This window comes from Orcinus orca, chromosome 2 (assembly GCF_937001465.1).
Source record: "Orcinus orca chromosome 2, mOrcOrc1.1, whole genome shotgun sequence".
NCBI lineage: Eukaryota > Metazoa > Chordata > Mammalia > Artiodactyla > Delphinidae > Orcinus > Orcinus orca.
The window spans coordinates 74,033,989-74,047,510 of record NC_064560.1 but is presented as its reverse complement, the minus strand read 5'-3'; the positions used below and the strand labels follow the sequence as shown (position 1 = coordinate 74,047,510).

At 44.3% G+C, this 13,522-nt stretch overlaps 1 protein-coding gene across 5 annotated transcripts in view; it reads left to right on the top strand.

Moving 5' to 3' along the window:
- The window catches only part of IGF1R (insulin like growth factor 1 receptor), a 306,920-nt gene that overhangs the window by 229,823 nt on the left and 63,575 nt on the right, over positions 1-13,522 (top strand). For all 5 annotated transcript variants that reach the window (XR_007475598.1, XM_004271659.4, XM_033431454.2 and 2 more), the window contains one exon: positions 10,447-10,759. Coding sequence is in view for 4 of the 5 variants with exons in the window: in XM_004271659.4 (XP_004271707.1) it covers positions 10,447-10,759 (313 nt within the window). In the remaining variant the exon portion in view is untranslated. The remainder of the gene's footprint in view (positions 1-10,446; positions 10,760-13,522) is intronic.

Below are 13,522 nucleotides of genomic sequence, written 5' to 3'. Positions count from 1 at the left end.
GGTGAATATGTTAAAAGCCTTCAATTTGTACACTTTAAATGGGTGAAATTGTGTATGAGTTATATCTCAGTAAAGCTGCTATAAAAATTGTGAAGGAAGAAAAAAATCACAACACCCACAGTAGCCAAAACCAGCAGCTTAGCCAAAGGAAGTTTCCCGGACTGCCCTCTGCTTTTCACTTCGTTTTTGGTGTTAATTGTAATCCTGCATTGAGTCTTTGCATTGATGGCTGCTCTTTCTTTACTCTTACTAATTAGCTATTGACATTTTAATTTAATAATGGTGTCCTGTATAACTTTCCTCCTGGTTTCCTAGGTGCCTTTTCTCTTTTTCTTCTGTTTTCTCAATAGTCTGCCCAGCACTGCTTATTAGATCCTGGAGACTTCAGTGACCCAATGGGTACTTTCTGTAGGCGATCATTTCTTTTGCTCATTAATGAAATCTTCACAGATGCCTTTAGTAGCCAGTATGAAACGTTTTCCCAAACGTCGTAGCTTATCTCGTGCACCTTGTATACAAGTCAGTAGGGATCTACTTGGAACTTGGCTATTTCTGTGAGCCTAGATTATATTTGTTTATGTGCCGAACCAAGGGGAAGGCACAGAACTGTTTTTTCTTCTCCTTCATGACCAAGGTTGCAGTCTTGCTGAGACATAGGAATTGGTGAAGAGAATGAACTCTGGTTTATCTAATCTCATGAGTAAGACTTGTTTGGGTGAAAAGGGTTCTGTGGGTCATTGAGTCTCCCTGGGTCTGGCTGTTCTGGCTCCTGATAGCACAGTCACTTATATATAGTTGCCTTTGCCCCACAGAATGCACCCTAAGTGTCTTTCACGACACGAGCTGCTGCTTCACTATTGCAACTAAGCGGTGACCGTTGCTGATAAACTCGACAGGGCCCAGCGTTGCTGGAAGAATGTCCTTGAGGGTTCTGTTTGCTGTAACTCAATAAATAAAGAAAGTTTAGTGGGCACATGCGATCTCCTTAATATCACCTTGACGCTTTACCCTTTTCAAGAGCATGTTTTGTGAGTTTTGTCCTTCCTCCAGACTAAGTGGTTCACCTCAGAGAGAAGAAAAGGATGTTATTTTTTCCTGATGGATGCAGGCTTACAGAGAAAAGTGGCATGAGAAGAACTCCCTAGCCCTTTGCTTTTGGGCAGCAGAGCCTGGCTAAAACATCATGCCACCATGGAGCAGAGCAGGGGAAGAGCCTGTGACCCAGTCAGATAGAGCTGGGTTTGAAGCCCAGGTTTATAGCTTAACAGTTATTCACTTGAACAATTAATAGCCCTGGACAGTTACTAAATCTCTGTGCCTCCATGTAGGCATCTACAAATGAGGATAATGATACTGACCCCATATAATTGTTAACATTAAGTTAAACAATAGGTATAAGATTGAGTCCTGTATTTAGACTCAAATTGCATTCAAGGAGAGACTCCAGCAGTTATTGTGAAAGGAGGACAGGAATGTTAGGTGATTAGAAGGTCTGAATGAGCTAGCTCAGTGTGACAGTGAGAGTTATCTCGAAGGTCATACAGAGAGCCCCTGAGTGTGCTGCCTTGGTCATGGAAGACCGCCACTGGTCTCAGTGTCCTCGTATTCCACACTGTGGAGACTGCTTCTGCAGTGTTAGGGTAGATTGGGGACAGGTAGGGAGCAGTGATGTTCATATATGTTGCATGAGCTGTGGCTTGAGTATTGCCTTCAGAAGGAGGCAGGGATCACCGTCTTGGAATTTTGAGTCTGAGCAGTTGGAAGTCTGACATGTGCAAGAAACCATCCACCTCCCCTGAGTATCAGACACCTGAACGAGGCCAGGGGAGAGCACCATTCTGGGTGGGGGTAAGGAGGAACTTGGTCAAGATGGGTGCCATGCGGCAGTAGCACTTTCTCTAAGAGAAAGAGCTCCCTTCAGCATTGCTTTAAGGCTTACCTAGGTTTTTGAAGAGCAGCACCTCAGACAGGCATGGGATGATGACCTCTTAACTTCCTTTCAACTCTGAGGATCCAGGGTTCGACGAAAGGCAGAACATGGCTGCAGAAGTCCTGGTTGCATTTGAACCAGGGCAGATCTAAGGGCCCTGGGAGCTTCTTGCAAGAGGATCTCTGCTCCTGCAAGTTCTGAAGTGTCCCTGCCACCCCACAGCCCCTCGAAAGAATGTGAAGGTTGGAGAAGACAGGTGATGGGAGGCGAGTGATGCGGAGGGAAAGTATGTCACTCTTGCCCCCTCTCCGTACCCAGTATTGCAGAAAGTCCATCTGCTGACACATTCTTGTGTCAGGACCCTTCCTCTTAGGAAGGAAGCTGACTCAAAACTGAGTCTTGGAAACACCTTCAAAGATCACAAGGAGGAACTCGTCCGTACACTCTAGTCTTGGGAGAAAATGAGCGCTTTCAGGCTCACTACATTAATAGGTTCAGGAACCGTGGCCCCCCTTTTGCTAACCAGCCTCTCCAGGCTCACCGAGAGCTCTGTTCTGGGACCTTTCTGTGTGCCCCAGGTGCCTTCCCCAAACTCTGTTGCTGGCGCTAACCCTTTCTGCTTCAAACAGAGAAACTGAAGTATCTTCAGGTTCTAACCATTACATTGTCTCTTAGTCTGGCCACTACTGTGGTATTAATAGAATGTTTTCTCCTACACAGGAGGTGGTTTCTTTTGACTTTGAAAAGAGAAATGTTGTTGCAGATGCAACTTTCCTTTCTGAATGTTTAAGACACCAGGGTTACCACTAAATTCAACTTAATGGCTATAGTTTTCCAGGCAGAAGCCAGTTGAAGTTGTTGGAAACTCCACCTGGGATTTCTAGGCAGTGGTCCTCTGGAGTTTTACAGTAGCAGTTTCTCAAGATGTCAAGAAACTTGAAAGATTCTTCTTGTCTCCTTTTTGAGAAAATTGTGCTTTACTCATTATATATATGTACGTTTTATAAATATATATACACATTCATACGTATGTGTGTGAGTGGAGCTCACACACAGTTGTGCCAGGTTTATTTTCGATTTATTTCATGGATCTAAGCATTTTCGTGTAAGCTTGCTTTTCCATCCTAGCTGACGTATTTAGAGAACTACAGAATAATACACTGGGGTGAAATGTAGCTTCTCCCTGAGCCTGAGAAGCCTTGCTGCTCCTCACCTGTCTGCCCCTTTGATGGGTGTCTCCGCTTGGAGTGATGGGTCGGGAGGAATGTGTGTGCATGAGGTCAAAAGGCAGGAGAGATCGAAGATTATTTCACAGGATGAAAGGCCATGGGCTCCCTGGCCTGAGGTGGGTTTTCCCTGACCTCTCTGCAGTCCATCATGGCTCCTGGAGATGGGATACCCTTTCTGTCCAACTGGAACATCCAACCAAGGTGGTTCACCCACCTTCTTTGCAGAAAGGACCAGCGTGGAGCTCCAAAAGCAGCAGGGCCTGCAGGCTTCAGAAGCAGCCCTGAAGGCGAGGGTCTCTTTCAGCACTGGTTGATTTGATGATCAAAGAGAAAGCAGTGGGGCCCAACCTCCTCTTTAAGTCCTTGCTCTGATGTTTGTGTGGCTTATAAGAAGAATTCCATAAATATATTATTATCATTACTTAAACCTGAACTTTGTCAAGGAGGGTGGCAGAGAGGGGTAGCAACATGGGACCCAGAATTCATAGGTGAATATATGGAAATCCACTTGTGTGGGTTATTTTAAAAGAGTGGAGGTATATGAAAGGAGCAGGGACGCTAGTGGGTGCTGCGGGGCCCCCATGGGTGGTGGTAGCCTGGGGATTCTGTCCTGGGTCCTGTTGGCACTCCTCAGATGTCCCTCCCTCCCGGACTCCTCTGCATCTGTCTGCTGACCACGCCCCATGATGTTACATCCATGCAGCCGCATGCCAGGCATTTCCATCTGGACGTGTGCAGAAAACAACACATCCCGAACAGAACCAATCTCTCTCTACCCCTGCTGGGGGGGGAAAAAAACGTAATTCACCACATTAATCTGCCTGCTTTTACCCATCTGTGCTGCTGCCCCCTTAGTCTGGGCCGCTGTCGGTGCTCGCAGAGATGGCGACCATGGCCCTGCGGGTCATCGTTCCATTCTCTTTTCCACTTAGCAGCCAGAGTGAGCCTTCTAAAATGCATATCTACTCATGTGACTCCCTGTTTAAAATCCTCAGACAGCATCTCTTTTCTCTTAAGAATGTGCCAAACTCCTATCTTGTGGCTCTCTGCCTCCGTCTACCCATCTTTCCTCCCAATCTCCCCCACCCACCCAGGTCCCAAAGCCTGGGTCCTGCAGTCATGCCGAGTCTGGTTCTCTGACCCTCGCTCCCCATCAGCCCTGCCATCACCCCCATGCACCTGCTAGCTCCTACTGGCCTTTCAAGCCGGGTTCTGGTGCTCCCTTCCCCTGGGAAGCCCTCCTTACTGGCCCTTTGCTTGCCCCTCATATTCCCACTGCTCGTCCTCAGGGGCTGGGCTGTCTCACCTGCTGAGCCTGCAGAACTGGGCCTAGGACCTGGCTGATGTATTTAATAGTCAAAGGAGCCTTTCTCATCCTTAGCTGTGGCTCAGTGCTCTCTGGAGGAGAATGCCGACAGCTTTGGGTAGATTTCTGGCTGTGCTTGGGGGGTGGGGGGCTGCTGTGAGTTCAGTTGACCCAGCTGGGGTTTCCCTCTCCTCTCCTCCCCCACACCCCACAGTGTCTGATGGAATCAGTTTCTCTCCTGGCTGGGCAAGAAAACCACAAAATCTCTCTGGACCACATGTCTCTCTGATGTACTTGGGAAGTCAAAGTGTGCTTTCCTGGAGTTAGCAGCAGTTCACCTTAATGCATAGTGATGCCTGTCTCTTAGGAAAGTCACCCTGTTTTTATATGGAACAGTGGTGTGTCCCTTAGGGTACCCGGAAATACCTGAGAGGACCCTATACCAGTCTGTATTTTGATTCAGAAACTTGACCTTATTTCAACATCCATGAACTGGTTCTATCCTTCAGAAATTATTTGGGATGTGTAAAATACATAGCTAGTGGGAAGCAGCCACATAGCACAGGGAGGTCAGCTTGGTGCTTTGTGACCACCTAGAGGGGTGGGGGGTGGGGAGGGAGACTCAAGAGGGTGGAGATATGGGGATATATGTATACGTATAGCTGATTCACTTTGTTATACAGCAGAAACTAACACAACAATGTAAAGCAATTGTACTCCAATAAAGATGTTTAAAAATAAAAAAGAAATTATTTGGTATAGAATGTTTGTGTTTTTTGAAGTTGTATGGCTAAGTGGCCCCTTTTCCATTTTTGTTCCCTGTGAAGAGGATGAGTTCTCCATCTTCTCTTCCAAAATATGCTTTTAAAAATAGTTTCTCTGAGGTAAAGATTGTTAAAGGGCTTATTGGCAAGTACAGAAAGAAAGGTTTTTAAAATCCCTAGAAAGAATTTAATAAATATAAGGACTCAGGGAAGGAGGAAGAGAGTTAAAGGTTGATGTATGTGACTTTTTTTGCTGTCCCCCAAAATGAAGAAAATGAGCTTTTAAATGCAGTGCCTCATTTTTATGGGATTGTGACCCTGAACGAATCCTTTTAGTGTAGATGTGGGACCTGTGTTAGCTTTTCCAACAGTTTACATAGGCGTTTGTTGTTATTGTTGGTCATTGTAAAAATTCCAATGAATAGAAAGATCTCATGGGTAAAATCAATTTGCTTTCCCCGCTGTGTATTTGTTAATTTATAGCACCTTCCATTTTCCTTTTATTTTTAAAAAGTAGAAATGCCTTTCATCATGCTAGGTGTGCTCCTTATTCATGGAAGCCAGGGAAGAAGTTCCCTTCCTTTCTCCCTTAGCTCTGTAATTGGAAATTTGGTAACTGTACTAAATTTTAAGTTTTGGCACTCGTGTGAAGCAGCCATCCGTCTGCTGGCGAGACACACTGCCCGGGGCTTTTCAAGAAATCCCTTAATAGTCCTGAACACTAATAATATTTATATACATTGAGATGAGGCAAAATTTACAGCGGGCTTCTGGGGCTGGCTCCAGGACTCTCTAATCCTGAACTTCCGCCGGCTCCCCTGCCTCCCTCCCAGAGTCCTCTCAGGTGGTGCTGCAGCCAGGGGAACACTGGCTTCCAGCCCTGGGGTTTATCCTCCAGCAAATAGTCACCTTTCTCTCCCTCTCCCTATCACACCCCTTTTTTTATTCCCCAAAAGCATTTGATACATGTTTGTGTACAGTTGCATCATGTGATGTAGAAGATTTGTGATCTTGATTTGTGATCCCTTTAAGAGGAATTGTTCCATCTTTAAAGAATAGGATTTTACCTAATTTAAGCTTAACTGAAATTCCTTCTGAAGTAGCTCCCATTGCTGAAACAAAACCCTAATTCCCTAGCCTGTGTGCTGCTTGTTGCAAGAACTGACTGACGGTGCAATTCTAGTAATGCACCTCGGGAGGGGGCGGTGGGGGGGCGGTTTGCAATGGACCACTGCCCAGAGATGCTGTTTCAGTGGAATGGGGAATGGAATGCAAAACATATCTACAGATACTTTGTCAGGTTTTTTTTTTTTTCTTTCTACTGGAAATGCCCAACATTTATGTTTGAATCTAAGCAAGTGCACAGGGGCATTTTTCTATTCTTTTAAATGCTCTTAGTTTTTAATACTACATTAATAGCTTTTTAATATTGATGTCTGCTACTCGTCATTTTATATAGCATTTTATTTAAATTGTAAGCAACGAAAGAAGGGTTTTACAAGTAAATATTGTCCCCGGTTAGTCTCTGATGATGATCGTAAGATTCTTAATCAATTTTCCTTCCTCCAAACACAAAGCCTGGTGGTGGCTGATGGCTGATGAGCAGCTCCGGGGACTTCAGTGCTCTGAATGGGGTGTGTGCTCAATCGGCAGGTTTGTGCTGTGACACCGTGAGCATGGTTTCTACAGCTAGTTTCACTTTAACTATGTGAACCTCACAGATGTATTATATAACATGAACTTTGTAGGGACAGCATAACATTTCTCCTCTGGCTTCATCCCTCTTCTTTTAGCTCTGCCCCCTCTGGTCATCATAACCCTCTGTGTTGCTGCCAGATGACCTTTCAAATATGAAAATTAGACCACATCGCTCTCCTGCCCAAAAGCTTTGTGATGCCCATTATCCATCAAAGAGCCTAAACCCCTCAGACAGGCCTACAATGCTTCTTTGAGCTGCCCCCCTCCTCTCTCCCAGCATCACCTGTTACGGGACCCCTGCCATCTTCACGAGCACCCAGTTCTCCCACCACAGAAACTCAGTTGCTTTTACACACATTTACATGTGATTTCATCTGTGTTATTCTTATCCTCCTCAGCTTTCAGCTTTCAGTTCCAGCCTCCACACCTCTGTGAAGCCTTCCCGGGAACCCAGGTGCCCTGGGCAGGCTGTACACCACTACACACTCCTGTTCTTACCTGGTGTATTGTCCATCTCTTAAGAACAGGGCCTGGCACACAGGTGCAGTGCACATTCAATAAATAGTTGCTAAGTGGATGATTAAATGAAGGATAGGCGGACTTAAGTTCTCTTGTTTTTAGTTTAAAAACTTGAACTTAAGGGTTTGCAATTTTATTGCTTCTTTAGATCTTGGACATTGAAGTTACTTCTGTAATGGATATATTTGAACTTAAATAGTCATTTAATCTATGTGATTATTAGATTAAGTGTGAGATTTGAGAGTAAAGTGTGTGTGGTGTGTGCGTGCATTTACTGCAAATACACTAAGCTTGTACATTCAAATTGGTGTTATCAACTTCAGGATGATCCCCTTGGTAGACTGTATATGTATCCCAACATTTTAGGAGCTCCTCCAACAATGTACCTTTTTGGCGTGACTAGAGATCTTTACTCCTTGTAATCTGTTGGGTAGATTAGTTTGTGGAAACAGACAGAAGTCATTGAGAGGCAGTTCTGGTAAACAAAAATGACATAGACCAACAGGAACAGTCTTCTTCTTTGCTTATATTATACGTTGGCTCTGAAGACACTTAGTTGGGATTCATTCAGTTGCATCTAACAAATAGCAGGTGCTTAAACAAGACACAAGTTTATTTCTTATTCATGTAAAGAAATCTAGAGGTAAGCAGTCCAGGGTTAGCCTACTGGCTACACAGTCATGAAGGACCAAGTTCCTTTTATCATGCTCCACTGTTCTTTTTTTTTTTTTTTTTAATAGATTTTAATGAGTTGTTTTATTTATTTATTTATTTATGGCTGCTTTGGGTCTTCATTGCTACGTGCAGGCTTTCTCTAGTTGCGGCAAGTGGGGGCTACTCTTTGTTGTGGTGCGTGGGCTTCTCATTGTGGTGGCTTCTCTTGTTGCAGAGCATGGGCCCTAGGCGCATGGGCTTCAGTAGTTGTGGTACGTGGGCTCAGTCGTTGTGGCTCGCGGGCTCAGTAGTTGTGGCACACGGGCTTAGTTGCTCCACGGCATGTGGGATCTTCCTGGACCAGGGCTCGAACCCGCGTCCCCTGCATTGGCAGGCAGATTCTTAACCACTGCACCACCAGGGAAGACCCTCCACTGTTCTTTATGTGTCACCTCATGGCCCAAGATGGCTGCTTGAGCTTCAGGCATTACACCTGCATTCCAGCCAGCAGTGAGGAGGAAAGATGTACCCCCTCTGCTTTAAGGACTCTTCCGGGAAGTTCCACCCCAAAAGTTTTCTAGCGTCTCACTGCCTAGAACTTAGGTCACTTCTAGCTACAAGAGAGGCTGGGAGATATAATATGTAACTGGGTGGCAAATGCCCAATTAAAAATCAAGGTTTTATTACCAAAATAGGTAAGAATAAATAATGGAAGGCCACCTATTTGTCTCAGCCAAAAATGATGATCAGATAAGAAACTTGCAAAATTATTTTAAGCCTGACAGTATCATGAGAATTTGTCTGTTTCTTCTGAGGTGATAGTATTCATTTGAATGTCCAGGTTCTGATACCTGTTTTTAAATGCACCTCTTGGCAGTAAAATAAGGTACTCCTCTATGCAGCTAGTGGATGTGTAAATTGGTACCAACTTCCCAGAGGACAGTTTGACCCAGCAAGGCTAACTCTGGAAATTGATTCTACTGAAATAATTAAGAATTCTCATGAAGATTGAGTGCTCATTGTACTAATAAAATGTTGGCAATAAATGAAATGTCTAATAGTAGGAGACTGATTATAACTTACGATACACTGTGTTATGGCATGCAATGCAGCTGTTAAATTATTGTGGAATTCACAGTATGTTATGCCAAAAAATGCTTTCAGAATGACTTGATCCTTTTTTATAGATATTTATATGTGCATGCACATGCGTAGGAAATGATCTGGGAGGGTCTCCATGGAGGTACTGATAAGATGACATTGTGATCAAGCGGACTAGATATTCTATGTATTTTCTTATCTATGATCTCTGATTTTTTCATCTTTTTTTATTATAAAGAAAACAATAGAATCTTCACTAAATAATGCATGTCAGAGTCAATAATATACATATTTAAATAATTTTCTGTTGTTTTCCAACTCAAGGAAAAAGTAGGAAGCATATAATGCAAACCAGATTTCATATTTTGTTGACTTACACTTTACTGGCTAGTAAGGTGAACAGCCCCTAGAGTGTGATCCTTACAGCATTGTTATGGAAATAAATGCCAGCTCATCTATTTCGGACAAAAACTGTGGATCTCTTGTTTTTAGACACTGCTTTCACTTAACTTTAGCATAGAGGGAGTCAGGGTAGATAGTTTATAATATCCTATGGTCCTCTGGGATCGAGACACTGTCCACCCACCCACTTTCTTATATTTGAGAATTACCATCAGACATGGGGACTTCTCTGTGATATATTAGGTTGAGATATCATTGCTTATTTGGGGTAAGACCTTTGATATGATACAGGCATGCACAAACTTTTATAAAGCTATTTTGTCAGCCTGAATGGTATCATCTTTAGCATATCCTAGTTTAACCATTTCAAAAATAAATGAGCATTTCTGCACACTAAGGCTTTTCAAGATATTTCAGTAAGGAACATATGCAAAAATGCAGATTAAGTAGCACATATAATGCCTTCTAAGGTAATAATAAACTGTATTGTCCACATAGGGCTTCCACGGTGTCACGCATGCCACAGGTAACCTTTCAAGATGGGTATTATTACCCCATTCTGTAGATGAGAAGAGAGGATCAAGGTCAAAGATGGTAAGGACTCCTCCAAGACCAAACATAGTCAAGTAGGAGAGGCTAGATATTAAACCCTGCTCACCTGACTCCAAACGCAGAGTATTTGCTCCCTGCCTTAATGAAATTCTCAATATGTAATACTGTTGATTCAAGTCCAATGCCCAGTGACGTTCCATTTGGGGATCGCGTTGTGGTTGATGGGTTGGATTGTGCCAGGTGGAGCGATCTGGCTCTCAGCCAGCCTCACACCCTGCCTGTCACCCACAGTGTGCCCGAGCACGTGCGGGAAGCGGGCGTGCACGGAGAACCACGAGTGCTGCCACCCCGAGTGCCTGGGCAGCTGCAGCGCGCCCGACAACGACACGGCCTGCGTGGCCTGCCGCCACTACTACTATGCCGGTGTCTGTGTGCCCAGCTGCCCGCCCAACACCTACCGCTTCGAGGGCTGGCGTTGTGTGGACCGTGACTTCTGCGCCAACATCCCCAACGCTGAGAGCAGCGATTCCGAGGGCTTCGTGATCCACGACGGCGAGTGCATGCAGGAGTGCCCGTCGGGCTTCATCCGCAACGGCAGCCAGAGGTCAGTGTTGGGGCCCGGGGGGCAGAAAGGTTGATGCTGCCAGTGGCTCCATCCGGGTGGGACCCTGGGGAGGTTAAGGGAGGGGGGCCACCGCAGAGGGCTGGTATAACTTCAGTTTATGATGACTGTAAGAGCAATGGGGAGTCTTTTTGGTTTGAAAGCCTACTGCCTGGCCGTTTGGAATTAAGTACCTGATTTGTGGGCTCAGGTCCCCGGAGGTCACTGACCCCCTGTGCACATGCAGGGCTGCCACCCTCAGCAGCAGGCCGGTGGGGGAGACTGTAGGTTGAGGTTTTCTCACCCTCGATGCTACTCAACACTAGACCAGTGAAGGCTTTGGGAGTGCGGGAAGGAAGACACGGCCAGCCCACCAGCATCCTTAAGGCAGTGAGCAGGCCTCAAAGTCTCTTAGCACTGGCTCCCGTCCTGCCTGAACTAGCTGCCGCTAAGAGCAAGCAGTTTGTTCCATCAGCACCTCCTACACACACACGAACCCTTCACCCTCCCTCAGTTTTCTCTGTCTCTCTCATTTTGCTTCCTGAACATTGAGACTTCTCTTGGGAAGCAAAGAAGTTCCTTACGGCAAACAGCATCCCTCTCGTGCATGCCAACTGGACTTCTGTGAATTGGTTTTAAGTTTTTGAAAAAGCAATGCCAGAATTGTTACAAAATGCAGGACTATAACCCTGGAAGCAAGAGAAGACTAGAGATTTGGGGATGCTGTTTCCTCCTCTGGAGCAGAGCAGAGAACTCTTAGGAGAGAGTAATTCTGTTGTAATGGACTAAATGCCTACTTCGTGATTAGCACCAGAGGATCCTTACGTTTCGAGGTTCTTCAAAATAAAACTATTCTACAAATATAAAATACCATTGGAAAAGGAAACATTCATTTTGAGTATAACGTGTAACTTCCCTTCTGTTTGCTGCCTTCTGTTTCTGCAAACCTCATCAAGCAAGTCTTGGTAAAGGGGAATCTGTTTCTGGTGTAATATTTGGAGATGTTGCTCCTTCCATAGGCTTAACTTCAAATCAAAGGTAAAGCTCACATTATTTCATAAAATGAAGTGTAGAGCTTTCTACCTGTCATCATTTCTGTAACGGTTATTATAGTAAAAGTTACTTTAAATACTTTAAAATGGTAAATGTGCCAGGGATGCCAGTGAACTGGAGAGTATACATATTCCACCCAAAATAAGTATGCCACATTTTACTCACATTTTATTGGCAGCCCTAGAACTTAAAAAGGCTTTGCCAGTACCCTGGGCAGTGCCTGGAACCCAGTTAAGGCTCAGCCACAGTTCCTCCCCAGGGGTGGGGGCCAAGATGAGGCAGCTGGTGCATGGCCTTGGGTCATAACTTCTTTGCCTTTCGGGTGTGTTTCCTGTGGTGTCTGGAGGCATTCAGTCATCTGCAGCTGCCAGAGTAGCGGGCAAAGTGGGATGTGCTGTGCACTGTGACAGTTTCTTCTACTGTAATTCATTTTTCAAAGAATTGAGCTGTTATTTTTCCTACCAGTGCTTACAGTCTGTTCAAAGCTACAGATCTCCCTTTTACACTTTAAAATAAAATGCCGTCAAGAACTAATAAATCCCCCTCTCAGCCTTTAAGGGCTATTTGACCCTTACTTTAAAATATTTATTTTTTAATACTGTGTATACCAGAATGGATTTGAGGACGCTTAAACTATCAACATGTAATCAGAGCACTTTCTTAGAAAAACATTTTTTTTTAAGTGCTGGATGATTCCTAGACATTTTAAGAAAGGTGTTTGGTTCAGAAATTGCTATTTGAATAAAATGTCAGGGGGAACTAAACATACACTTAACCTGCAACCCAGAAGTTACACTCCTGAACATTTACCACAGAGAAATGAAAACTTAGGTTCCCACAAAAACAGGTACACAGTTATTTGTAGCAGCTTCATTTGTAACAGCCAAAAACTGGAAACAGCACAGATGCTCCACAATAGGTAAACGGCTAAGCAAACCGTGATCCATCACACCATGGAATATCAATCAACAATATAAAGAAACAAACCATTCAAACACACACAGCATGGATGGATCTCAAGGACATTATGCTGTGTGAAAAAAGCCAGTCTCACAAGGTCACACACCATATGATTGCATTTATATAACATTCTCAAAATAACAACGTAATAGAGATGGAGAATAGATCAGTGGTTGCCGTGAGTTAGAGATGTGGGGGCAGGGTGACTGTACGGGTAGCACAAGGGAGGTGTTTGTGGTGATGGGCTAGCTGGTTATGGTGATTACACAGGTGATAAGATGACATGTAAGTATATGCAGGCATTGTACCTGTGTTAGTTTCCTGGTGTTGATATTGCTTTATCATTATGTAAGATGCAGCCATTGGGGGAACCAGGTGAAGGGTACGCAGAACCTTTCTGTACTATTTTTGCAACTTTCTGTGTGTCTGTAATTATTTCAAAATAAAAAGTGTTTAAAAAGGGAGGTGGGGCATTATCTGGTTTGTAGGTAAATTAGAAGCAATAAAAGACCAACAAAGAGTACTGAAGAAAAGCTGCTACCTACTCTAGAAGTGAGCATGTTGAGTGTGATGTTAGAGAAGGGAGAAACCTCCGTTGCTATGGTTGGCCCAGTTCCTTTGGAAACCTTGCCTCCTGTTCTCCCAATATGAAATAAGAAAACAGTAGGAAAATTTTATTTATCTATAAGCTTTTAAACAAAACCCTTCATCTTTGCCTTAAATATGCAGTAAGGTTCGGGGTAGGGGTACTTA